This window comes from Oncorhynchus mykiss, chromosome 10, assembly GCF_013265735.2.
Source record: "Oncorhynchus mykiss isolate Arlee chromosome 10, USDA_OmykA_1.1, whole genome shotgun sequence".
NCBI lineage: Eukaryota > Metazoa > Chordata > Actinopteri > Salmoniformes > Salmonidae > Oncorhynchus > Oncorhynchus mykiss.
In genome coordinates this window covers 48,075,718-48,103,309 of record NC_048574.1, presented here as the reverse complement: position 1 = coordinate 48,103,309, position 27,592 = coordinate 48,075,718, and the positions used below count along the sequence as shown (strand labels likewise).

Below are 27,592 nucleotides of genomic sequence, written 5' to 3'. Positions count from 1 at the left end.
AGCTACTTTACAGATCCACTAACCACCAGGAAATGACTAACTGAAAACAGGATGCCCCCTACATCCCTCAGACATCCATCGTTATTTTCCTCATGGCCGCAGTGCAAGGCCACAATATCCCACCCTTTGTTTCTATTTTTGTAGTAACAGTCTCTGATATCTTATTACCATTGGCGGTCAGTTCTCATTTAATTTTACTACTCATATAGCAACAGAACATTAAAACAAGGGTGAGAGCTTTTACATTCCTTTTAGAAATCCCCATGTGTTTCTATAAATAGGCCACAGATGCTATGGATATTGTTAGACACAACAAGGGGCCTGTCTGAGGACCCTTTTAAGTCTGGTTGGCCATGGACATACATGACCAGTATCACCCAGTTTTAATAACCTACTTTTAATGGTTTTGTCTGCGAAATCTGCATTCAAATACATTTAGATCTCAATTTCTTCCTGGGATTTGCCCTTAAAGGGTGCAAATGTCAGTGGCCTTATTTCTCTCAGACACTGATTAATAGTGAAGTGTTTACCACCTGAGTCACAGTAAATGACATGTTAAGTCATGACTTGCACATCCGAGAACAAGGTGGGTTGAGTTAGGAAAATCTCAGCTCTAGCCAGCTCTCTACTCAGCCCTGAATACTGGAAACATTATATATATATATATTTTAAATTCCCTGTGTTAAGTAATGAAGAGTTTTGAACATACTCGGGCACAATGAAACTATTTTAGAGCCTGTGATCGTGCCTCCTGTCTCTGTCATTGTTGTTATTAGACTCTATTGCAAAGTGGAAAGGAGAGGTAGGCCTACGCGTAAGCTGCTGCTGGTATAGGGATTCTAGTCCAATGATGATTCTAGGTCACTGATGAATCACACTCCTCTATCCCCAGCTGCCTCTGTCCATCCATCCCTCCTCTCCTTCCTAAAAATATACTCCACACAGCAAGGGAAAATCCCTATGCAAGGCTAGTCCTAATACGCATGGTGTGCCAGGACATATTTCCTCATGGAAACTCATGCATTATCTTATTGTACAATGTGTCTTGACCCAAACTGAATGACAAAACCTTTTAGAGAAGTAAGGGAAAAAAAATGCTATTCCTAAAATATAAATAAGCCATTAAGGATAAAAGTGTCAAATAGGCAAGAGCACTTTACACATGGCTTCAATGTATCTTTCAGAATTTCTAGGATAGTTGAGTGAACAATTCAGCATATAGTATTAATTTTGAATCAAGTTCAGCAAAATTGGATTAGTTGGATGAGTCTGATTCACCCTTAATGTCTATGCTCTTCACTGGCCATCATACTGGCAGTGGCAGCGTACAATGGACCAATCCAAAGTCTGAGGAGTTATAGTTGTTACCATTGCTGTACCAATAGGCAGAAGACAGAGACAACTTTGCATACTGCCGCATCATCAATGCTTTGCATACCGCTCCCCTTCTCTATCTGCACCACACAGACGCAACAAATGATAGGCTACCACTTGGGGAGCGTATTCAATTTACTATAATGTCAAATGTGTCATGGTGGCTTTATCGGACAGTTTTCTATCCCTGGCTGGCTGGCTGAATGATAACTATTATATACCTAAACGAATTGTCGACACGGACTTCCTCGGGAATAGGACCTGTTGCATTTTTTTTGTTGCTTTTCATATTCGAATCATGTGGAAGTGTTGAGATGAGGACGAAAGTGGAATTGGTTCCGCGTATAAATTGTTAAATAGTGAGGCTACCGTAGTTTCGTGCCACATGTTTTTTCTTCAATGCGTTTAGTTGATATGGCGACAGTTGACTCAACTCGATGAAACTTCATCGGCGGCGTGTCCCTGTTGAACACCGCAGCCTGAAGACATCGGTGTCACGCACCACGAACTGTCATTGTACAGCCATCCGTAGATTAGCCGACGTTGAAAGGAGAGAGAAGAGGAACTTACTTTTTAAAAACTTTTTTATTACCTGAACTAAATTATGACTTCGGTTTGGAAAAGATTACAACGCGTTGGCAAGAAAGCGTCAAAATTCCAGTTTGTGGCGTCCTATCAAGAACTTGTGTTGGAATGCACTAAGAAATGGTAGGTTATGTTATTGCTTTAAAAGTAACCAGGCTACTTTTCACAACATCCAAATGATGCACGTCGTCTGAACTGCTCCCATTACGGGCGTTTCTTCTTGTAATATTTCTATTTTAAAAGTAGGTTTCCGCAGCCTAACAACATGGCCACTGTTTATGCTTCATGTCAAATAATTTATTCCATTATTTGATCAAAACCATCGGATCAAACCCATAACGGGCCCTAGTCCGTCATTACAAGTGACAATAGTTACACTTTCAGGAAGGAGATGTGGTTCGTTGTTTCCTCAGCCCTGGTTGCAACCTTGCTGGTCTCACATACTAGACTTAACATAATAAACGCAAAACCGGGACGCCTAAATTAGAACCGGGACACCTAATTACGTTTGGGAGGGTTACTTAAGGGAAAGCAGGGGTGGATGTGTGTATAACGTGGACGTCCAGCAACCCAAAGATTGCTTTTTTTTTTTTTTATCTCATCACTGACAATTTTAGCTAATTAGCAACTTTGCAACTATACTGAACAAAAATATAAGCGCAACATTTAAAGTGTTGGTCCCATGTTTCATGAGCTGATATAAAATATCCCAATATCCATACACACAAATCTTATTTTGTGCACAAATTTGTTTATCTCTGTTAGTGAACATTTCTCCTTTGCCAGATAATTCATCCACCTGACATGTGTGGCATATCAAGAAGCTAATTAAACAGCATGATCATTACACAGGTGCACTTTGTGCTGGGGACAATAAAAAAGCCACCCTAAACTGTGCAGTTTTGTCACACAATACAATTCCACAGATGTCGCACGTTTTGAGGGAGCGTGCAATTGGCATGATGACTGCAGGAATAGCTGTTGCCAGATAATTTAATGTTAATTTCTCTACCATAAGCCGCCTCCAACGTCACTTTAGAGAATTTGGCAATATGTCCAACTGGCCTCACAACTGCAGACCATGTGTAACTATGCCAGCCCAGGACCTCCACATCCGACTTCTTCACCTGCGGGATTGTCTGAGACTAGCCACCCAGAGAAATGATGAAATTGAGGAGTATTTCTGTCTGTAATAAAGCCCTTTTGTGGGGAAAAAACGATTCTGATTGGCTGGGCCTGGCTCCCCACTGGGTGTGCCTGGCTCCCAAGTGGGTGGGCCCATGCCCTCCCAGGCCCACCATTGGGGGTCCTGGGAGAGCATATGAAATCCATAGATTATAGGGCCTAATTAATTTATTTCAATTTACTGATTTCCTTATATGAATTGTAACTCAGTAAAAATCGTTGAAATTGATGCATGTTGCATTTATATATTTTTTTCAGAATACTTTTTTTAGCTACTTTGCAACTGCATGTTAACTAACCCTACCCCTAACCTTAACCCTTTAACCCATCTCCTAACCTTAACCCTACCCTTAACCCTTAGCCTAGCTTGCTGGATCGAATGCCCGAGCTGAAAAGGTACAAATCTGTCGTTCTGCTCTTGAGCAAGGCAGTTAACCCACTGTTCCCCGGGCGCCGACGACGTGGATGCCGATTATGGCAGCTCCCCGCACCTCTCTGGGTTGGGTTAAATTCGGAGGACACATTTCAGTTGAATACATTCAGTTGTACAACTGACCAGGTATCCCCCTTTCCCTTACCCAAGCTAACGTTAGCCACAACAAATTGGATTTCGTATGATATCATACGTTTTGCAAATTTGTAGTATATTGTACGAATCGCAATTCGTCACATATCAGACAAGATGAATGATGGACATTCACAGCACAGATTAATACATACCATAGCATATACGATTTGAAGAGTCCCGAATTACAGCCCAGGTTGGTTTCCTCTGATACAGTAATATGAATAACAGAAGCTCTTCGAGACCTTACATTTCCACGTTTACTTTGGTGAACCTATAGTAGGCAATGGGCACAGGCCTACTGTAGCTTTTATGCACCCAATAGGCATCAATACTCCTAGCCTACTACATCACTGTCAGACTGATTAATGACAGCCATTACTTCAGTCCACTCAACTGGCAGGAGGATCTGGATCATTATGAATTATGATTATGATGCCCTGACATGACCAGATACTGGGTAGCAGGGCAATTGTTTTCCAGTGTGATATAACGTTTAGCTTTCCTTTTTACACCATGATTGAATTTGTTGGTATTTATTCATTTGTGTTGTTAATAAGGATACCTGTGTTGATGTCATCGGTGTCGACATGTCATCAATTAGCCTTTGATGTTAAGCAAAGAGGAGAAGAGCCTCCGTCAAAACCCTACTAATTGATGAAATTAAAACAACAGTGTCTTCACTCTTAGCGGAATACTAAAGTTAGTTGGCACTTTTATTTTCCATTAGCCGTGACAACGGGGGATCTTTCAATGAGTGTCTGAGTTGCACCATAGTAGGCTATACAACGACAATGTAGTTTGCAATCAGGCCTGCCAATCATGCCACGTTCTTGCTTATCTTTTCATGTTGCAACAGAGCAATAGTATATGCTATTGTGTACTGTACAGTAAAATACATTAAAAGGGGAAGGGGGATCCCTAGTCAGTTGTCCAACTGAATCTATTCAATTGAAATGTGTCTTCTGCATTAGTGTGATTAGATCATTATTTCTTAATAGATAAGCTGTAGACTTAAACAAAGACTGTTTGAATCTGATACAATATCCATACATAATCCTTGGAGCCTTGCACCCAATAGTTGAACTGGATATCACTCATAATAACACAAACAGGAAGAGTGATCGAACTGTCCATCTCATGTTTTGTCAGAAGCTGTTCTAACATGAGAACCAATGAGGGCAGAGGTTTTTTGAGAGACAGCCTCGCTATTGATTGTAGCTTTTAGTTAGCAGGTGGGTCAAAGTCTTCAGACTCAACCAAGGATCAGTCTTGCCTCTGGTTGGGTTTATGACAGCTGGAGTATGACACAGCGGGCTGCTTTTTGATGTGAGTCATATTGGTCTCTGGTTATTCAGGACTATGGACATGCCTCCTCCTGTCCTAATGGCTTTGCCTGTCCCAGTCTGCCAGTCTATTTCTGTGCCCTGTGATGCCACTATGCTTTCAAACCAGCCCCCTCCCCACCCAAACATGCCCTTTGGCTCCCATTCGCTATGTTGCTATAACTAGCCTGCAACCCGAGACAGAACTGAATTTGGCCCTGCTTTTCTATGTTCTCCTCAACAGGCTCCATTAGCCTATTAACTCTCTAGTGTTAGGAAGGAGTCTCTTACAGAGGAACTCCAATATGTTTCGAATATATGTTAAATATATTTAACACGGCCTGCTGTTTGCTTGTATTACAATTTACAACCAATATAAGTGAGCAATCTGCTCAACTGTTTTCTGGATACACATTATAAAGCTATACAAAGAGGGAGGGGATACTTATACCATAAGAAATCATGGACTATACAGTGCCTTTGGAAAGTATTCAGACCCCTTGACTTTTTCCACATTCCACAAGGCACACACCTGTCTATATAAGGTCCCAACAGTTGACAATGCATGTCAGAGCAAAAACCAAGCCATGAGGTTGAAGGAATTGTTCGTAGAGCTCCGAGACAGGATAGCGTCGACGCACAGATCTGGGGAAGGGTACCGAATATGTCAGCAGCATTGAAGGTCCCCAAGAACACAGTGGCCAACATCATTCTTACATGGAAGAAGTTTGGAACCACCAAGACTCTTCCTAGAGCTGGCCGCCCGGCCAAACTGAGCAATCGGGGAGAAGGGCCTTGGTCAGGGAGGTGCCGAAGAAACCGATGGTCTCTCTGACAGAGCTCTAGAGTTCCTCTGTAGAGATGGGAGAACCTTCCAGAAGGACAACCATCTCCGCAGTACTCCATGAATCAGGCCTTTATGGTAGAGTGGCCACATGACAGCCCGCTTGGAGTTTGTCAAAAGAAACCTAAAGACTCTCAGACAATGACTCTTTGTCCTGAATGCCAAGTGTCACTTCTGGAGGAAACCTGGCACTATCCCTACGGTGAAGCGTGGTGGCAGCATCATGCTGTGGGGATGTTTTTCTGCAGCAGAGACTAGAAGACTAGTCAGGATCAAGGCAAAGATGAACAGAGCGAAGTACAGAGAGATCCTTGATGAAAACCTGCTGCAGAGCTCTCAGGACCTCAGACTGGGGGGGCCGAAGGTTCACCTTCCAACAGGACAACAACCCTATGCACACAGCTAAAACAACGCAGGAGCGGCTTCGGGACATCTCTGAATGTCCTTGAGTGGCCCTGCCAGAGCCCGGACTTGAACCCAATCGAACGTCTCTGGAGAGACCTGAAAATAGCTGTGGAGCGACACTCCCCATCCAACCTGACAGAGTTTGAGACGTCTGTAGAGAAGAATGCGAGGAACTCCCCAAATACAGGTGTGCCAAGCTTGTAGCGTCTCACCCAAGAAGACCCAAGTAATTGCTGCCAAAGATGCTTCAGCAAAGTACTGAGTAAAGGGTCTGAATCCTTATGTAAATGTGATATTTCAGTTTTTTATTTTTAATACATTAGCAAACATTTCTAAAATCCTGTTTTTGCATTGTCATTATGAGGGATTGTGTGTAGATTGATGAAGGGAAAATAACAATTTAATCAGTTTTAGAATAAGGCTGTATGTAACCTACCAAAATGTGGAAAAAGTCAAGGGGTCTGAATACTTTCCAAAGGCACTGTAGGTTAAAAGGGATTGAGAAATATGGTTCCTTCCTCTTGTGAGGTACCCCACCCTCAAAAGCCCTCAAGAATACAGTGCCATGAGCCAGGTCACGTGCCTTATTGCAGTTTCCGTCCATTCTTCCTGTGTTGCAGAAGCCAGAGCTTCATCGTCTTTCTAACAAAAACAAGGGCCAAAACAATGGTTTGAAAACTTCTCCCAGTCAGGGCGACACTGTTATAATGTTACATATTGAGGGAGGATAGAATAGTGTATGACATATTTAATGTATTCATATTTCAGGAATGCATTATTATGTCATGTAAAAAATAATGCCAACATTCACCTCTGGTAGTTCACCAATAGACATATAGGAAACCATATTATGTTTTACAGTAATTCAGTTGGCATGGGTGTGAGATGTATTGACAAAGTCTGTGTGATGTTACGAATTAGTCCACATGTGTTAAATGAGGTAGTCACCATGCGATACCAATGGCTTGCTGATAAGGTACCGCTGGGAGGATGTGTATGAGGCAATGTTTGGCATTCTCCATAGTGATGCATCTGAAAGGCATTTGTAAGGAAAGTCTGGACCAAAGCTACAGTATGTTGCGTAGCATAGAACTGTAGTTTTAAGGATCCCTGGCTTCACACACACACACACACACACACACACACACACACTGTGTCTCTTCCAGCCCCTGGGCATTGACAGCTGATTGTGATCATGTGACTCTCACAAGATCCCCTTTACTGTTTGCTATCCATCCTCTTCTTCATCTGTTGGTGAATAATAACATTTGTTTGGGCTCGATTCCGTTGCATTGTTCTGTTTGTGTAAAACAAACCATACTTTGTAACTTAACCACCAGTAATGACACTGACTGGGGGAGCATTCCCCGTTCTTCTCAGACAATTGTTCCGTAAACAAACAAATAATACAGAACTTGTGTGTTGGTGTTTGCAATTTTATTTTAAACGCTGAGTGTACAAAATATTAGGAACACCTGCTCTTTCCGTGACATCGACTGACCAGGTGAATCCAGGTGGAAGCTGTGATCCCTTATTGATGTCACCTGTTAAATCCACTTCAGACAGTGTAGAGGAAGGGGAGGAGACAGGTTAAAGAAGATTTGAGACAATTGAGACATGGATTGTGTATGTGTGCCATTCAGAGGGTGAATGGGCAAGACAAAGTATTTAAGTGCCTTTGAACGGGTTATGGTAGTAGTTGCCAGGCGCAACGGTTTGAGTGTGTCAAGAACTGCAACGCTGCTGGGGTTTTTCATGCTCAACCGTTTCTCGTATGTTGCGAGATGCAAGGAAGTTACAAAACAATTTCTTGCATTTCTCACTGTGTCTTGTCTCATGTTTTGATGCATCATCCTTTTTCTATGATTTCAGGCAACCAGATAAAGTGAGGGTGGTTTGGACCAGAAGAAATAGGCGTATGTGTTCCAAGGTAAATACTCACCCAGATGTACTTAAAAGATAAACAGCAGATCTCTTATCCCACTTGGATGGCAAGGATGCATTGCCGTAACTTGTATAACATTTTGATGTAGTCTTGTTGTCTTGATTTCTCGCTCTAGCTTCATGGATGGCAGCCGGGCATCAAGAACCCATACAGGGGGATGGTGGTGTGGCCCGTACCTGAAAATGTGGATATCTCCCTCACACTCTTCAGGGTAAATTTCACCCCACGGCTATTCATGAGTACACTGTTCTAGAGCTGTTTGTTTCTGTGTTGATTCATCTGTATACATTTCTATTGTAAATTGACAACGTACAAAAATGTGTGGAACATGTGTCATATTTCCCTGTTATTTTCATTCCCTATGCTTTACCCACTAGGATCCCCATTCCGACGTGTTTGAAGACAAAGACTGGACGTTTGTCATTGAGAGTGTGAGTGTACTTTCTGCCTCAATCTAATTACAGTCGCTCACAACAGCCGGCATTGAGATATGGACGTTCATTCAAAGGCCAGCTAACGGTGCCACTAAAGCCCACTCGTGAATGTATCCCTGCTGCTTTGTCTTGCAGGAGACGAAGGGCCAACGTAAGGTGTTGGCTTCAGTGGACGTGAACATGAAGAAGTTTGCCAGTCCCACTCCCACTCAGCAAGACCTGACATTGAAGCTGAAGCCGCTGTCTGTCAAGGTGCTGGAGGCCACTCTGAAGCTCTCCCTGTCCTGTGTGTTTCTCAGAGAAGGGAAAGCCACGTGAGTCCGTCCCATAACAGCCCGCTAACGGTAGATTCAGAATTACCAGCCGTACTGCAGTAATTTAACGTCAGTAGCGACTTCATTACGTGTCGAGGTGGCAATGCTGTGTTGCTCTACCCGCAGTGACGAGGACATGCAGAGTCTGGCCAGTCTGATGAGCGTCAAACCCACAGACATCGGTAACCTTGACGACTTCAACGAGAGCGACGAGGAGGACGACAGGAGGTTCAGTGCTGGAGCTAGCATTAGCAAAGCGGCCGCAGGTATACCTGAATCATAAATGTCATGAGATCAAAACCGTACCTTCTTTGGCGCTCTGTATCTGCCTTTATTTCTGTCACATGACTCGAATAACGGCATCCTCACTTTTCTATCATAATCTGTCCCTACTTTTTCCTTCTCTTGCTTTCTTTCTCCACTTTCTCTGCCAGCTCCTCCTGCTCGTCCAGTGCGCCTCCCGGAAAGGAGGCCTTCTCCTCTAAAACATCCCCCTGTCATAGGTACCCTTACCTCTCTTCCTCTTATTCTTCGTCTTGTTCTAGCCTTTGGTTTTCACCTCTGTAACTCCTTTCCCATCATCCCACCATAGTACCTCATGTACCATAGTACCTCATATATTGAGGATTTTCAATCATTTTGAAAGAGAAAACATATCGATGGATTTCCGTACAAGTGACAATTGTAACATTACAAAATGATGGATCCCCCAGCGATGTGATTCTACATTAGTCACCACATTGCGTCGTCAAATGTTCCATTGAATCAGATACTTTCCCCAAAGATAGCGGACTGCCAAGAACAAGTAATAGAGAGCAACAGTATTACTTAGAAACTATGTATATGCTATGCAGCAGCTAGCTAGTTCTCTTGGAAATGTCAGTTGTGAAGTTGTATCTGATTTATGACAGTCATTTCATTTTTAACCTGTCATATCATTCCACTTCTTTGCTTGTCTTTTTTTTTATCCTTCCTACCTTCCTTCCTTCCCCTCTCCATCTTTTTCTATTTATACTCCTCTCCATCTCCATCTACCTCTCCCTCTGTCTCTCCATCCCCCTCTTCATCCCATAGCCTGTGGGAAAGAGAGTGGCAAAGCTGGCACTGTCCCTGTCCTCCATTCAAGGCCCCCCCTGCCTGTCCCCCTGACCCCCTCTCCCCGTCTTCAAACCCGCTCCAGACATGCACGCTCTGTGCCACCCTCCCCTGAGCCCCCCAGGCCACCAGGGCCCCCAGTCCCCTTGGTGCCCTCATCCTCAGTGCCATTAGGGCCCCTAGGACCCCCAGTTCCCTCAGTGCCATTAGGGCCGCTAGGACCCCCAGTTACCTCAGTGCCATTAGGGCCCCTAAGACCCCCAGTTCCCTCAGTGCCATTAGGACCCCCAGTTCCCTCAATACCAGTGTTTACCTGCCATCAACCACCCTCTGTATCATCAGCGCCCTCACTGCCTGCCTTTACCCACTATCAACCACCGGCACTGCCCAAAATCTTCCGTCCCAGCAGCGGCTCAGGTACCCGCAGCCAGGCAGATGGACTGAAGGATGCTGCCTTGACAAGTGCTTAATGACGCTCAACTTGTTTCTAAATCTGCATGATGGTACTCCCTGAATTGCTTATGAATTGCCTTTTAATTTTGTTCAACAAAAGTATCCCCCAGGCAATGGCATGGTGTAGTAATGTCTGGGGTTGGGCTGTCTTATGAGAGTGATTTGAGCAACGTACAAATGACTAGCAGCATCGACCAGTGGCACTTTTGAACCTGCTTGCTTGTGTTGAAGACTTTTTCTGAAGAGAATACCAGTGTTACTGTAAGTTAACAGAAATGTTCTCTGCGTTATTAACAGGAACCTGTGGTTAAGGAAAGTAGAAGTAACATCACTGCATGTCTATTTGCAGTGTCCCTCTTTCCACCAAGTCCTCACTCTCACTCTTTGGTTTCTACTATTTATCTATTTCTGTTATTTTTCTTCCCTATTTTCCTTTTCTTCTTGCTCCTAGCGCCTGTGTCTTTTCTGAGTAGTCTCCCGGGGGCTTTGTGTGGCCCTGCAGTGGATTTGAAGCCCCGGGGTGTTGGTCAAGTGGCCCCCGATCGGCCCCAGTTTAGACCAGCTGAGCCCCTGGCCTCTGGCCTCTCTCAACACCCCTCTCTACCCTCCGGCCCACAGAGAGGTACCGGATGCATGGAAGGTCAAACGCCACCTGCTTATCACATTGGCTATTCTATGTCTTTAAGTTCAACTCGGTTTGAGTGTCTAATGCTCTAGTTTTTCACTATCATCTTTCTGTCCTGTCTTATCCATCATGCCTGATGCCCGCTCTCCCTATCTCCCTCTCTTCCTCTACTGCAGCTCGCTCAAATGTCTTCCGTCCTCAGATTGTATCGACTCAACAGCGTCCGTCCTCCCCCTCTATCTTTTCCTCTGCTGCATCTCTTCAAGACAAAAACACTGCTACTACTGCCCTGTCTCAGGCAGAGCCATCCCTACCCGAACCTCAGCTCCCCAACACTCCGCCAAGTATGGAACCCCATTCTATCTCTAGCGCTGACCACTTTGTGTTACTTAACTTCAGTGGTTATAGCTTGTGTAGATTGCTTCTCTTCCGTTGTATTGTCTTGGAGGGTGAGCCGACGCTTACTTGCTGCTGTGTCTGTACTCTTAATGGTGGTTGATGAACTAATTATATACTTTTTCTCTTCCCCTCTTCCTCTGTTTACCCGCAATCATGAATCTTTGTCTCCCCGTTCACCCCACCTCTCCCCTTCATCAACTCTCTGCTCTCAGCCTCCATCCGGCAAAGGGAGTGGGGGAGGCCCAGGCCTGTGTCAGTCCCCAGTGGCCCCTCTGTCTCTGGCCTGTCCCCCTCCTATTCCTGTCCCTCTCCCAGGGATTCCATGGCCCCTGTCCCTCTGCTGACTAGCCCAGACCTGGATGCTCTGTGTGACCCTCACTGTCCTCCTTCCATCCCTTTCCCTAAGTCCTCACCTCCCGTCAAGTGTCTTTTCTCTCGCAACCCTCCCTCTCCTCGCTCTAACAACCACTGTAAACGTGCCCTAGTCGTTGCCCCTCTCTCTGACCCTCTACCCAAGCCTGTCCCTTTGCTTCCTGCGACTGTCCGTGCCTCTGCTTCTGCAGCTCTCACTGCCTCCCAGTCAGGTACTGAACCAACAGGTCTCACAGCATGAATACCATCAGGGAGGGGGGGGGGGGGGGACTAGGTCTATGACATCAGCCTCGTTTCATCAATAAAACCATTCTGGCCAGTTTGTCCCTTGCGGTTCACTGCCTGTTGGCAAAGGACTGAGACAAGCACACTATTCCACTGCCAATTTTAGCTGTTACTAAATTCATTTCAATGCCTATGCACAGTGCTGAAGGCACGGTACCAATGAAGTGGTGTAATTAGCTAAGAATATATCCTGCACAAAGGCCCAGTTGTCTGAATAGTCCATGAGCCATTCCCCCAAATGTGGTGAGGATGTTTCACAGGGATTGTTTTTGGAAGGTCTAGGTCTCTGGAGTTGTGATGTGTGTGTGATGGCAGTACAACAATTGGGTTATCACATTTCCTTTCATCTCTCCATCCCATTCATTTCCCCCCCTAGGGATTTGACCCTTATTACAAACAGCGTCAGTATACAACAAGTTATTGCTCACTTATACCCTTTAATCATATATCATTTGGAATGCTTAGACTCACAGCTATCCGTCAGGCACATTTTTTGGGGGGAATGTTCGTGTCAACAGAACTCTGACCTTTGACCTCTAGGGTGCATATCAGAATGACCTGGTATAAATGATTTGACAAGCAAGTGATTCTGAAAGGTCATAAAATGACCTTTCAAATGATATACAATATAGCCAACTTTGTAAGCACCCACAATCGGCCATATTGTGCCATTGGCATTAGAATGTTGGAAGCTTAGCCACAGAGTGCCATGTAGTGGGGCAGCTATGTTTGTGGATCATAACATTGGTGATAGAAGCATGAAATTGCACACACAGAGCTAAAACAGACATTTTATAGCCAAACTGGGGTCTTATTGGATCCATTTTGCTTGAGCATATCTGTATGAAATCTCATTCTAGTCATAGCCCGGGGGGGGGGGGGTAGTAATGGGCAGGAGCAGGCCTGCGAGCCGAGGGTAAGAAAATGACATGTGCCTTACTTGATGTTGTTCCAATTCCCTTTTCACCAAAGTTTAGAATTGTAAACTAATAGAAAATAGAAGTAGGAAACTAGAGAAACAGAGAGCGTGTCCAACTCCGAACCCACACAACTGAATAGATAAGAGCATATCATCAACGCACCGCTTCCAAAACAGAGCTGAGAAGCTCTCGGTAAAGAAAAAGAACTGCGCGGCGGCAGCTTTAACAGGCCATTGGTAGGGATGAAAGAGAGTGATATCCGGAGATTGCTCCAATTGCTGCACTGCTATCACACATTTTCCCACTCTAGGGACATAGACCTTAAAAAAAAAAATCCCTAGGAGACATCGTCACCCCAAGTGAACCCAACCGAACCCCCCCCCCCCCCCCCCCCCCCCCCCCCCCCCGGCTCATGGACTAGTAGACAGTACCCAACACGTAGCTGCAATGGAGGAGAGCATTCTGTTACCGCTGCCAGTAATATCTTAGTCCAGACAAGTTGTTCCTGTGAACCACGTCATGCACCGTTGAGTGTCAACAATGTCATACTGTACCCACTAATGCAACGTTTAAACGGAAGTAACATTGTTCTATGTTATCCCCATGACGTTATGCGTGCCTCTTTTTTTATATCTACAGAGATCCAGAGGGAGTTAAATACTCTCACAGAAGAGGAATACCACAGTCCTGCTACACTTGGTGAGATATTCTGCCATGTTCTTGCTATATTTACAGAATATATTGACGTACTGGATTGTATTCTAGCAGAATATGTCGTTTTCCCTATAATAACTAAGAATGCTGTTAAACCTTGTTTGACTGGTCTATGTCTCCCGACTCCCTCCAGGGCCGAAACTGTCAGAGCAGCAGAGCCTGTCTGTCTCAAGTGAGACCCTTCCCCTGGCCCTGAACAGAGGGGATGAGTCTCTCCGCTCCCCCAGAACTGCTGGCACCATCAGGATCGCCAACCAACAAGCCTCTGCGTCCCTGGAGAGAGACCGGGAGAGCCGACCGGAGTCAGAGAAAGCCGTGGGGTTGAAAGATGGCGGGACCATCAAAGGGTGAGTTCCTAGTGGGTGGTGTACTGTACAGCCACTTCGCAGCTGGGACCTCAACGCTTCCATTTTCAAATGCTGTGGTTGAAGTGTGAGACAGTGTTCGAGGTTATATGGTTGTTAAGCTTGTGCGTGTGTGGTACACTATGAGCATGAGAAGAACATGTCTGCTGTGAGTTTGAGATAAGCACATGCACGAGGTTTGTGTGTGCTGACTTTGAAAGCCCCGCGTTTTATGAATCGTTTTTCACAATTGTTTGACCAATGGGGCAGCTTTAGCCTTTTCGTTGCTATTGGTTGCTATGATTTTGAGACTAATCGCAAAATGGTTGCCAATGGCTGCAAGTGTTTAATGGAGTGAAAGAAATCTTTGCCCGCCTTTCAGCTTCACAGCAATGTTGCAGAGACATGCCGTAGGGAGATTTCCTGATTGATGGATCTCTGTTGACTCATAAAGGGCAGAAATAGGCCTATTTATGGCCTCAAACAGGGAGGAGTGGTAGAGAGTGGCATGAGAGTGGAATTTATGTATGTAGGGTCTTGTTTTCCATTTATACCCAGCTACATAGCATGCTTCCCCACCCACGATTACTCATCCCCTTCCTCTGTCTTGTTACTGCTACTTTCATTTCACCTTCTATAAAACACACAACCCTCCCTAACACTGTGTGCTTCCAAATCATGACCCTGATGTGTGTGTGTGTGTGTGTGTGTGACCTGCCTGCTGTGCGCCCCGGGAAACCTCCCTGCTCTCGAACGTCTGAGCTCTGACACCAAGTATCTTTGTTCCTCAGTTCTGGGCAAGATGGCAGCCCAGCAACTGGTATCCCTGGCCCTACGCCCACAGAAGTCTCTGAATCAGCGGAGCTTATTCCAGCGCTCCCTCCTCCATGGCCTTTCTCTAGCCCGGAGACAGAAGCACCAGAGAGCACTACCCCTAAAGAGCCTTCTACCAACATCCTGGGAGCATTTAGTGCTGATATCCCGCCATTGGCCGGAAAGAAGTCTGGCTTCAAACAGACGTCCAATGAGACCAAGGAAGTGCCTTATCAACCTGCCAAGCCAGAGGACTCCTCTCCCTCGACCCTGGACAAAACACCTTTTATTGCAGACAAGCCGCCATTGGCTGAGCCTGAGCTCGACTTTGATGACGTAATCATAGAGACGCCTGATCCATCAGTCACGGCAGGTAACTTGTTTTTGGAGGACAACGCAGGCGAAGAGGGATCAAAAGCGGACACAATAAAGAGGTCGCCATTCAGCATCTTGAAGACTCAAATGGAACATCTGGCTGGAGGGTAAGTGTGAGATTCTGTCAGCAAGCAGACAGTGCTGCTGTTTCCTCTCAAGGCAGCCTCTTAGAGAAGTCTGGTTTTTTTCCGTCCTCATCCTTATGTGACGATGTATCCTCATCCTTACGAGCCTGAACGCTATACTTGGCTATATTATACAGGCACTCTTTAAGTATTTATTGAATGGCACCTCTTTTCGTCACACACAAATGTGTTTACAAACGTACACACACATATATGCACACGAACACACACGTACACACCCACTTCTGAGAATAATATCTCCATTGACGCTCAAACCCTTGACATCAGTGTCCCTGTCTCTCAGTGTTGAACAGGAAGCTGATGTAAATTCAACGGCAGGGCCATATTCAAAAATGGCAACATCAAAAGAGCACAGGCCAGTTGACACGCAGCTACTTCCAGAGATTGTAAACATCACGTGTGAAGACACAGCCGAGAAGCACGGCAAAGGCCAAGAGAAGCCCGTGGAGAAGAAGCAGGAGAAACAAAGGCTGACACCTGATTTTCCCTGTTTATATGACCTCAACAAGTCAGATGAAGACAAGGAAATTATGAAAAACATGGCTGCCCTGGAGGCTTGTCCTCCCAGTATGACATCCACACCAGCTGAGTCATCCAGTATTCATACTCAAGAGCTCCCTCCTCTGGAGAAAAAGCCAATCAAAGCTAAAAGGCCATCATGGGCTGAGGAGGTTATGGGCTCCAAAGAGGAGGACAAGAAACAGATGGACAATCAACCCCAGGATGAGAAGGCCTCATTATCACAAGCTGATGAGCACAAATCGGCCCCCCTTGAAGTTCAAGCTAACAGGAGTGATGAGGAGTCACATAGTTCAGAATGGAATTCAACGGAAGAGGAGGCAGGCATTTCGGAAGCCCACAGAGGGGATAATGGCTGTGTTCAGAAAGAGCGGTAAGTGAGAGCACATTTTGTTTACATTTTTTTCTCACTACGAAATGTCCTTTTAACCTTGTCAACCTTTCTCATTGTCTAAACTCTCTCTTCCTCTGTCCCACTCCATATCCTGTTCCGTCTCACCTTCCGTCTCTCTTTCAGTTCTTCTGACCACGTGTCATCAAAAGCGGACACATTTCCCTTGTCAGGCAGTGTCAGTGTAGATAAAACCATAGAAATAGATTTACTATCAAATATCAGTAATCCTATTTCTATAGTGAAAACCATGGATGCCACGCCAGGAAGCTTAGAGACACCCCATGTGGCTGAACCCCCTCAATATCAAGTTGTTGAACCTATGGTCCAATTCAGCTTGACATTAGAGACCATAGCTGAGGATGCAGTGGCGCAGGCAGAGCTTCCCCTCTGGGAGGCCCTGGAGGAGAACGCTCAGGATCCGAAACCAGAGCAGGACTCTGGAGAGGAGACGATCAAAGATGAAGTCCTCGGAGAGGAACAGGGGAAAGTCGATGAGAACATGCTAGTGCCGGGGGTAGAATCACCGGAGACAGGGTAAGTGTGGAAGGGAGGCACCTCTATACCATTGAGAGGAATCGATGACCTCAGAGTTACCCCAGTTAAAGCTTAACGTAAAAAGTGTGAATTATAGTCTGGTGGGTATCCTTGGCAACACTTCAAATGTATGACGATGCCTGGCCGTGTCCTACACCTCTTTTGAGTGTGTCTGAACTTGCAAAATATTCACTGTGTGTAGGCTAATTCTACAGTAATACTGAGGTAATTCCCATATGTTTGCCCTCTCAGCTCAGACAAAGCTGTTAAGCCAGAAGCTGGCATTACCAGAGATGAGGGTCACAAGACGATCACCTCCGATGAATCAGAGGTGTTCCAAATGCCACCTACCCCAGAGCCCACACCCCAGTCTCCTGAATCACTTCTAAAGGAGACTATTGTAGAGGAGGGTAAAGACAGTGAACCATCAACTTCACCGTCTACACCCCCTCGGCACCTCTCCACGAAGGTGTTCAGTAGCTCCACCATGAAGCGCTCATTGCAGATAGACACGCTTGTGTCATTGGAAGCAGCCATTTCTCCAGCTGGAGAGTCAGATTTAAACGAAGAGGACCTATGCGATATGAAGTGTCCTCCCAGCACGGGGGCTGTAGAGGCAGAGAAGCCTCTATGGGCTGCTTTAGAAGAGAAAACTAAGGAGAAAGGGACAGAGGGCGTAGGCATGAGCACATTGGAGGCAACAAAGAGTACCTTGCAAACAGGGTAAGTTACTGGGGGTTAAACTCCTCATGGCATGGCATGTAGTGTCCGTGTGAGGTACATTTACATTAGACATGCATGTTTGTGGTGGTGTTGACATTTCATACATGTTTTAATGCTCACCCAAAAGTGCCAATAACACTGCGTTTAGGCTATAACTTTTCTGGAGACTAGTCGTATTCCCCTTAGTAGAAATCTCTATGGATTCTGGTCCTTGTGCTGGTGTCAGACTAGTGTCCAATCAAGTGTCTCATTTCATATCTGTCTGTGGCAGCCCATCTGGACAGGGATCTGTAGCAGAGATCCACTTGACTGAGTACCTAGAGGACACTCCCCTCCCGTCTCCCTCCAAGGAAAATAGAGAAACAGACATTTACTTTGACTGTGACAGTTCAGTGGAATTGTACACGCCATCAAAGGAGGAGGCCCCCATTCGCCTTCCTAAGAAGAAGAAGCAATTATACCTGGAAAAATGTGCTGTTGTCAACACTGAGAGTGAAGAAGGTGAAAGTGAGTCTCGTTCCTCCGTGGTCGGCCCAGAACAAGCCGACAATGAGCAGCAGCTAGATCCGGAGTGGAAGAAAAGTTCCGTGGACGCATCAGATTTAAGTACAAGAGAAGAGTTGGAAGATGAGCAGGTTTTGGGGAGGCTGGCGCAGGTTCCCGTAGCGGTACAGGAGGAGGGTCTTGATGTTGATGTCTTCATGAGAGCATTAGTGAGGGCCATGTACAGAGGGTAAGTCTGACGGGCGACCGAGGCTTGCTCGGCTTTGACATCTTTGATCAGCATGGCCACAGGCATTTTAGGGACTCTTTAAGTGCTCTTGACTCTGCGGCTGAATCTGAAATGTGTCTATTTTTGTGTACGCCGGCTTTTTGCTTGTGAAGACATGTCGTCAATAAGATGCGACGCTTAAATAGCAACGTTTGTTTCAACCAATTTGAAAGATTTCACATCTACACTGAGTGTACAAAACATTAGGAACGTTAGGAACACCTGCTCTTTTCATGACAGACTGACCAGGTGAATCCAGGTGAAAGCTATGATCTCTTATTGATGTCACTTAAATCCACTTCAATCAGTGTAGATGAATGGGAGGAGACAGGTTAAAGAAGGATTTTTAAGATATGGATTGTGAATGTGTGCCATTTAGAGGGTGATTTAAGTGACTTTAAACGGGGGAACGGGTTATGGTAGTAGGTGCCAGGCGCACCGGTTTTGAGCGTGTCCAGAACTGCAACGCTGCTGGGTTTTTCACACTCAACAGTTTCCTGTGTGTATCAAGAGTGGTCCACCAACCGAAGGACATCCAGTCAACTTGACAAAACTGTGGGAAGCATTGGAGTCAACATGAGCCAGCATCCTTGTGGAACCCTTTCGACACCTTGTAGAGCCCATGCCCCGACAAATTGAGGCTGTTCTGGGGGTAAAAGGGGGTGTTAATTCAATATTAGGAAGTTGTTCCTAATGTTTTGGACTCTGTGTATATGTTCAAAGATTTGATGGAAATTTGAATTGTAGAATGTCACCTTGAAATATGTCTTAAAGTCCATTGAAAAAGAACTGCATCTTCCATGCCTGCTGTACATGTAACCTAAAAACGTTGTTCAAATATCCCCTAAATATTTGTTCAAATATCCCCATTCCCTAGTTATGAGACTGTGACTTCCATACTTCAGCCATCTGGCCTAATGATGTCTAATGATGAGGTAGGAGAACCAGACTCAAGACCACTTTCTCCATCTGAGTTTGAGATCCTACCACCTGAAGCCTTTTCTGATGCATTGGAGGAACTCCCAGTCATGGTCACAGACTCATCACCTGTCCAGTTGGCCCACAAGAATGAAACGACTGAAGAGACTGGCAGGCTAAGCTTAGTGGAGACTTTGTGTTTAGCTGCTGTGGAGCAAGAGATGTTCAAGGACCCAATCACCAAAATTGACCAAGAGGTCAAACCTCTGAAGGAGTCCACCAAACCACATAAAGAGACTACCAAACCACTGAAGGAGAGCACAGAACCACTGAAGGAGAGCACAGAACCACTGAAGGAGAGCACAGAACCACTGAAGGAGAGCACAGAACCACTGAAGGAGAGCACAGACCCACTAAAGAAGAACACAGACCCACTGAAGGAGAGCACAGACCCACTGAAGGAGAGCACAGAACCACTGAAGGAGAGCACAGAACCACTGAAGGAGAGCACAGAACTACTGAAGGGGAGCACAGAACCACTGAAGGAGACGAACACTGCGAAGGGTAAACCAGAGAATGATGTTTGTCCACCTTTGTTACCACCTGTAGAAAACGAAAAGGATGCAGAAAGCTGTACAGACAATTTCCCACCACTGAGAGAAGCAGAGCTGGATGAAATAGCTTATGAGGAGTGCTTGGAAGACAATGACGCCACCCCTATCGTTAACTACACTAAAGCCCGTAAAGAGACAATCAAGGGAAAGACCAAGACAGTGTTCATGCCTGACAGCGATTCAGATGAGTTGGAGTTTGAGATGGGGCAGGAGGATATAGGCACAGTGTGGCTAGCAGAGTTGTACATGGATGCAGGGTAAGTGCCTGAGCTCCTGTCGCTCTCTGCACTCCTTTCCTGCATGGCTTAATGAGACAGATTGTATTCATGTAGTAGGAATGGAGCTCTGTCAGGTTGTGGCTGGGTTTTTGTACTCCGGCTTCTGGAGTGGTACAGTTAGTTGTCTTTGCTTATTTTTGAATGATCTTTTTTTTCGGATTTCTCATCAAGTTATTTCACATGAACTTGCGGTTTTCAGATCTTTGTGTCCAGTCTACTACCATGCCTGAGGCGAGGGTTTAACTGTTAGATGTTAAGTCCTCTGAATGTGCATTTGCATGTGGAAGTGAAAGTGTTTTTGCAAACAACTTTTAAACTGAACCCAGTGAAATGTTGGACATAGCTGATAGTGAGCTTGCCGTGTTGATGTTTACTGTTGCCACACCTCGGCTGTCGGACCGTTGCCTTTTGACTGTGGCGTGGTCGAGGATTGTGTGGCCCTCTGCATTTTGGGGAAATTGCTATCGTAGCCTTGCCAGATGGCTAACGTTGATATCTCTGTTTCACAGTCGAGCGGTGTTCTCTTCTTCACCACCTGCTCCGCACGAGGTCAACCGCCCTGATAGTGTGTCCACACAGCAGGCCACATCAGTGGGGTCCCACCCTGCAGGACCTATTACTGGAACCATTGAACTGGAGCCACTTCCCCGTCGTCGCAGCAACAAAAAAAAATGCACTCCTCCAGTGCCTCTTCAGGAAGTAGGCCCAGAGAGAGTTAGTCAAGACACGGCCCCTGTTGCCAGTTGCCTGGCTCCACCAAAGCGAATCAAAAAGAAAACTGTTCCACCACCCGATAATACGGATAGTGAGGCAATGGCACGTGAGAGCAGCAAATCTAGCTTAATAAAGGAGACTTTTAACACTGACGCTAAAGAGGAAGACATTCCAAAACCACTAATCCTCGCCATGGAAACGACTTCTTCAGATAGCATTCTGGTGACAGCCAGAGAGAAGGGAGCCAATGACGAGCCTCATCTAGCAAAGGAGGGTGATGATGAGAAAGATGTCCCAGAGAAAGATGTCTCTGTCAGCTCAGTGGTCCCATGGCCTCTACGGCCCTCTCAACCTGGAACACCTACTACATGTCCCAAGGTCCCTCACATAATCACTACGGAACCCCCCAAAGAGGACCTAAGCCTAATTGAGGAGGAAATGTTGCTGCTGGCTAAGATTAGTCAGATGGCAGGAGAAGAGCCATCAGATGTGCCTGTGTTTGTGCCTGTGCCTGCCACGCGCTTCAGGAAACGCCTGATCCCCTCCTTCCATGAGGACGACCCTTTTCTGAACCCAGAAGATCTCCCAGCCTCCGAAGCCAGTGAGGAACAAGAGACTCCATTACCAGTGGTCCCTCAGGAAGCCAGTCTAGACAGGCCTGAGCCAAACCACCTAGATCTAGATGGAAGGAAAGGGCGGCAGGAAATCATTAGTGAGCCCTCCACCATAGCCGCCGCCTCCTCAAATCGTAGCCCATCAGAAACGATTACTGAGGTTAATCCGGTGGTGGCAACCACTGAGGGTATGACATCATCAGACTCTGCTGTGAACTCGACAGTCCGTTCAAAGGAGCCAGCGGAGGTTGAGGAAAGTATCCCGATGACCGAGACGGTGACAGATGGGGTACCTGTTGACACAGGGTTGAAAGTAGACAGCGGTGCGCTCTCTACAGTTTACCGTGTCCCTGCCCAAGAGGAGCGCTTGTTATTGACTGAAACCGGGGCAACAGTCCTCATTGGGAAGGTGCCTGAATCAGGGGTCGAGGAGGAGGATGGTCTTGAGATAGAACAGGATGCTACTCTGTGCACTGTAGATACACCAGTGGACGGGGTGGATGAACAGTAAGTTAGCAGGACAACCCATGACATTGTCTAGCTTTGGCGCGGCCTAGTTTGACGTTAATCAGGTCATGTCATCGGGCTCTTGTAACTCCTTGCCCAGTTGAATACTGTTGACGAATACTATTGACTTGGATCAGTGCATAACTGTAAGCTGTTTTTGTATGTCTGCAGGACAATAGAGTAACTGAAACGAGATCAGAAGTTTATACATATCAGCTGACTTTACTTGGCTGTCCCATCATCTTATCTCAACCATTTCTATCCCTTTTAGATCTGAGACGGCTGAGGAGGGAAAGACGTCCGGTGACCTGGCTGTCCCAACGATATGCTCAGCCACCCAGCCATCCGCACCAGACACCACAACCCAGAGGAACGACCAGCCCCCAGCCACCAGCCCAGGCAGTGAAGAGCCACAGTCCAATGGACAGACCCCAGCAGATAAGGGGGTCACCTCTGGTCAAGCGTCGGACACGATTGTACCTCCCCGACGCAGCAAGAAGAAAACCCTTTCCTTTCCTGTGGTCCTTCAGGAAGTTGCCCCGGGGTCCTCCGCTACCACGGCGGACAAGGATGAAGCCGATACGAAAGATGTGCTAGTCCTCAGCCGACAGGAGGTACATTTGATTCTCATATTTCCTTTTCAGTTCATTATATTTCAAACACAGCTGAACATGGAATATGTCAATGAGACTGTCAGTAGCTATAACAGGTCTCTCTCCCTCTGTCCCTCTCAGATGTCAGGTCCACTGCCCAGTCCCGGGCTGGTCACCTCCAGCAAGTCTCTGCTGGAGTGGTGCCAGGAGGTTACGAAGGGGTATAAGGGAGTGAGGGTCACCAACTTTAACACCTCCTGGCGTAATGGCCTGGCTTTCTGTGCCATCCTACACCACTTCTATCCCGACAAGATGTAAGCACTTAATCGCTAATCAGTTAAATTCCCAGCGACAATGTTCCGTCCTAGTCTGAACGTGGAAAGTCACGCAACTTTATTATGAGTCCATGCATGTACTTGAATAATTATTCCACCTTTGTACAGGGATACAGCCGAATTTCTCACAAAATAGTATCAGGAAGTTCCATCCGTGTCCTTCTATTAACTACGGGTGGGTTTTTTTTCAGAGATTTTGAGGCACTGGAAACCAATGACATCAAGTTAAACAACAAGAAGGTGAAAAAGTCATATTTTCTGTACATCACTGTGTATAATAATAAACACACATCACGTCCATAAGGAACACAGAAGTCAGCATTTTTGTCCTGACCCCCCTCCCTCTCTCTCTCTCAGGCCTTTGATGGCTTTGCCGCGCTGGGCATCTCCCGTCTAATGGAGCCCTCAGACATGGTACTGCTCTCTGTGCCAGACCGCCTGATCGTCATGACTTACCTGAGTCAGATCCGCACCCACTTTACGGGGCAGGAGCTGAGTGTGCTTCAGATAGAGCACAACAGCAGCCAGTCCAGCTATGCAGTGACTGAGCCCAGTCAGGGTTCTGACGTGGATGCTGCTGCTCGCTTCTGTGCCCGCAAGCTACAGGAAGGTAGCATCTCCCTGGAGGACGGTGCGACTGAACAGGCCTCTAAGCCCAATGGGAGCCTAGTGCCACCGCCTCGGACGAAACGGTTGACAAAGGGGGAGGAGAAGGGGAGCGGAGCTGGGGGTTCGGAAGGGGGAGCGGGTGGATCACAGACCCCAGTGCCTCCACCCAGGTCACACGCCTCTGCAGCGAAATCCGGATTTGGTCACGTGAGAGATGCCGACCTGGTGAAGAAAAGGCGCTTGCGGCTGAAGAGTGAGTCTATGGATGAAGGGGATGGGCTGGAGCAACAGAGTAGCACATCCAAGAGCACAGAGGTACATGCTGAATGCGGCCTTTTCTCCCAATCTTTTCCCATCTTTTAAAACTCCTTTCTTGCATTTGAACGGAGATTGATGTTCTATTCATTTGTCAATGTTTTGCTCTTGACACGAGGCCATGTTTCTCTTTACCTATAACATCTATTGTGTTTGTGTCTCCTGTCCAGTCAGCTGAAAGTGTATCAGACAAAGCAGTGAAGAACGGCTCCTCAGAATCAGGTAGGAGATTTACCTGGAGATTTTTTTTTACCTGAACTGAAGGAGCCGACAACAGAAATTGACACAGTGCATAAGCGTGATATGAAAGGCTGCAGTCTCTGTGATTTCCTTGTTCAGTAAATATTCTAATGACCAACTGTTTGATCTGTATGCAGAGACAATGAGCCCAGTGCCTGTCCAGGAGTCCAGTGTCTCAAGCCAGGAGGAGGATACTCTGGTCAGTTCAAACCTTTACGTCATGTTATTATCCACTTGACTGTTTACATCTGTATTCTCTTTAGGCTTCTCTTTTTACCTTCACTGCTAGGCCTCTGTGGCTCTTAGTCATGGCTTAACCTGTCCGTCACTACCTCTTCACTGCTAGGCCTCTGTGGCTCTTAGTCATGGCTTAACCTGTCCGTCACTACCTCTTTACTGCTAGGTCTTCTGTGGCTCTTAGTCATGGATTAACCTGTTTGTCACTACCTCTTTACTGCTAGGTCTTCTGTGGCTCTTAGTCATGGCTTAACCTGTCCGTCACTACCTCTTTACTGCTAGGCCTCTGTGGCGTTTAGTCCAAGGCTTAACCTGTCCGTCACTACTCTTAATTTATATCATATTTATTTCCTGGTCTTCTCTTTGCCTTTAGTCCTGTTTCTCCCTCTAATCTTCTGGCCTTTTCCTGTCTGTCATCTATCTATGTTCATCTGTGTGTCTCTCCTTACACGTCCTCCCATCTGTCTGTTGTCCGTTTTCGTTTTGGCAATGTGTGTCTCTGTATCTTCATGGTCAGCGTCTGCAGGACACCAGTCAGTATGTGCTGAGTGAGCTGCAAGCCCTGGAGACTGAACAGAAGCACATCGACAACCGAGCAGGCGTCGTGGAGAGGAGACTCAGAAGACTGATGGAATCAGGTGAGAATGACGAAAGGTATCAAAAGGGTGCTGAACCTAAAGTGAACCGTGTCAGGCATACCGTTATGTGTGCTTATCAACGGATTCACTTTCTCAGTATATACAGCAACAACAACAAAAACGCACCTTTTTAAGGTGCCATTTTAACTGTGGACATTGTGCACTTGCTCCAGGTAGCGACCAGGACGAGGAAGAGAAGCTAATCCAGGAGTGGTTCACTCTGGTCAACAAGAAGAACGCCCTTATAAGGAGACAGGACCACCTGGAGTTGCTGTAAGACACAACACACCACTCACACATCTATTATTTTTAAGAATACGTAACACGTTCATGTTACTAGCAAATGGTTTTGACCTGAAGTTTGCCGTCTAACTACATGTGCCATAGTATGCTCTGTTTTGTGTACCCAGCAGAGGGCAGCTAACCGGATGTATTGTATTCACAGGCAGGAGGAGCAGGACTTGGAGAAAAGATTTCAGCTACTGAATAGAGAACTCCGAGCCATGATGGCCAATGAAGGTTAGTCCCGTGCATAAGCAGAACCTTCGTTTACATTGAGCACAACCGGTGAGACGACTGTAGACCCAATGCAGTCGGGCCGTGCATAATTACTGTGATGTTATCTTCCCTCGTCTTCCCTCTCTTCAGAGTGGCAGAAGACTAAGGCCCAGCAACACCGGGAGGAGCTCCTGCTGCAGGAACTGGTCTCTCTGGTCAACCAGCGGGACGAGCTGGTCAGAGACATGGACGCCAAAGAGCGAGGGTGAGACTAGCCCATCTGTTTGTTACAGCCATTGCGTATACAGTTTGAAACACCAAGCATGTGTATAGGACGTCATGCTGCTCGCATAGCGAGTGCCACTCCCTCCCGATTCGGGCCAATACCTGGTGTGAACTCGGGGACCTCTGCCTCACAAACACACATGCCCGCCCTCCCTCAAGCGTCTTAGCCAATCGCGCCGCCTCAAAAGCTAGCTAACGAGGCGACGCAAGCGGGACACTTAAGGCCGAGGGGTACGTTTCACACGTCCCCATGTGCTTCACGCGCATGTAACATATGTTTGATATGATGAGGTAGCGTGCCGGTTGTTTATATGTGTGTGTGTCCTCAGGGCCGTTGAGGAGGATGAGCGCCTGGAGCGGGGGCTGGAGCTTAGACGCAGGAAGTTCAGCAACAAAGACAAGTGTGTGCTACAGTGAGAGAAGGGACGACAATGACAAATACCAACCCATCCAGGAACTAAACCTCCACAATCCCTGCTTCATACCAAGCTCTCACTCACTCAGCATCCTACAGTATGAAACAACCCTAGGAACCTGCCACCCCAGCAACAAATCCAAAGCCCTCTCTACCGATGGGATGATTGTCAAGCAGTGTTTTCTCTCCTTAACTGGGATTTTGGGACTGGTCATTAATGATCAATTACGTCCCCTGGGATGCTGGAGCTGTGTGCCTTCCCCTTTGGAGATACTTGAACCAAATTTCCCCCTGTACGGTGAAGGTCCCTCATCCACTTCAAACTTTTGATTGAAAAAACGAGGACCTCTACAGTTGTCAGTCAATATGCCTTACTCTGTCATTCAGTAGACAGAAAGCCCACTGTACCAACAGGTGTGTGTGTGTGTGTGTGTGTGTGTGTGTGTGTGTACACCTTTAGCCCACCAAGAAGATAAGTGGTTCCGTAATTAAGTGCCTACTCTCACATCTGTAAACATGTCATTGATCTTATCTGGTCCGACAATATACGATAATCAACTATATTAGATAGTTTGCGCTTTGCCTTAATGCTTTGGTGGAACTGGCTATTAAAAGAACGGTCTGGTGGTTTCGCACAAAATATTAAAAGGGCTCTGTACACAGGAGGACTGACCGTTCTGTGTTTTACTTTGGACCCAGATGTTTGACGACAGACTCAAGTTTGCGAGAGTACCACGTGTTGAGCTTTTCTGGTGTCGAATATGTGTTTTCAATTTTCAATCCTTCTTTTATTTATGGTTTGGACATTTTGCATGAGAAATGTTTGGGTTCGGTGTGTGTCATATTGAGCATATATGAACAGTCAATCAATCGACCCCAAAATGAAAGGAAAAGTGGACAGTAAACAAAACGTGAGACTTTAGTTGTAGAGAGAAGCTAGTAGTACTACTTGGAATACATACAGGACAATAAATGCCATCCTGTAAATATTAATATTTATACTCTGTTATAACCTGGCACTGCAGTTCTTTTCATGTTTTTTTGTTTGTTAGCAAAGAACTTTAGTTTCACATTTCTATTATCACAGATGATGATGATGATGATGATGATTTGTTACTAACCACTGGTCCAATGGAAAATGCAATGGCGTATTACTTTGTCCCAGCCTCTTTTTAAAAAGGACATTCGAACACAATATGTTTTGTTTAAACCAGGGAATGATAAATAATACATTTTTGAAGTTTAAAAAGAAAATTGGGAGTTTCCTCTAATTTGTTGTCATATCTTATGTGGTACTTGTTCACTTTTTTTCATGGAGGGATG

At 46.1% G+C, this 27,592-nt stretch overlaps 1 protein-coding gene across 12 annotated transcripts; it reads left to right on the top strand.

Annotated features, from left to right (window-relative positions):
* The first annotated feature begins 1,436 nt into the window (after positions 1–1,436).
* LOC110534139 (EH domain-binding protein 1-like protein 1) lies at positions 1,437–27,523 on the top strand. 12 transcript variants are annotated; one of them, XM_036933239.1, is made up of 31 exons: positions 1,437–2,082; positions 8,156–8,213; positions 8,344–8,439; positions 8,606–8,659; positions 8,798–8,976; positions 9,103–9,242; positions 9,411–9,479; positions 10,051–10,488; positions 10,976–11,164; positions 11,326–11,493; positions 11,761–12,132; positions 13,765–13,824; positions 13,973–14,186; positions 14,975–15,478; positions 15,801–16,409; positions 16,554–16,964; positions 17,217–17,687; positions 17,959–18,420; positions 19,337–20,248; positions 20,779–22,104; positions 22,376–22,718; positions 22,839–23,011; positions 23,224–23,272; positions 23,390–23,956; positions 24,127–24,178; positions 24,334–24,395; positions 24,951–25,071; positions 25,245–25,344; positions 25,517–25,590; positions 25,720–25,834; positions 26,184–27,523. In XM_036933239.1, the coding sequence occupies exons 1-31, from the start codon at positions 1,979–1,981 to the stop codon at positions 26,269–26,271; spliced, it is 8,580 nt and encodes a 2,859-aa protein (XP_036789134.1). In that variant the 5' UTR covers positions 1,437–1,978; the 3' UTR covers positions 26,272–27,523. The 12 variants fall into 12 exon arrangements, with proteins under 12 accessions (XP_036789134.1, XP_036789136.1, XP_036789135.1 ...); XM_036933241.1 differs by having other exon boundaries at positions 10,976–11,146; positions 26,184–26,581; XM_036933240.1 differs by having other exon boundaries at positions 24,960–25,071; positions 26,184–26,581.
* Positions 27,524–27,592: the final 69 nt, after the last annotated feature.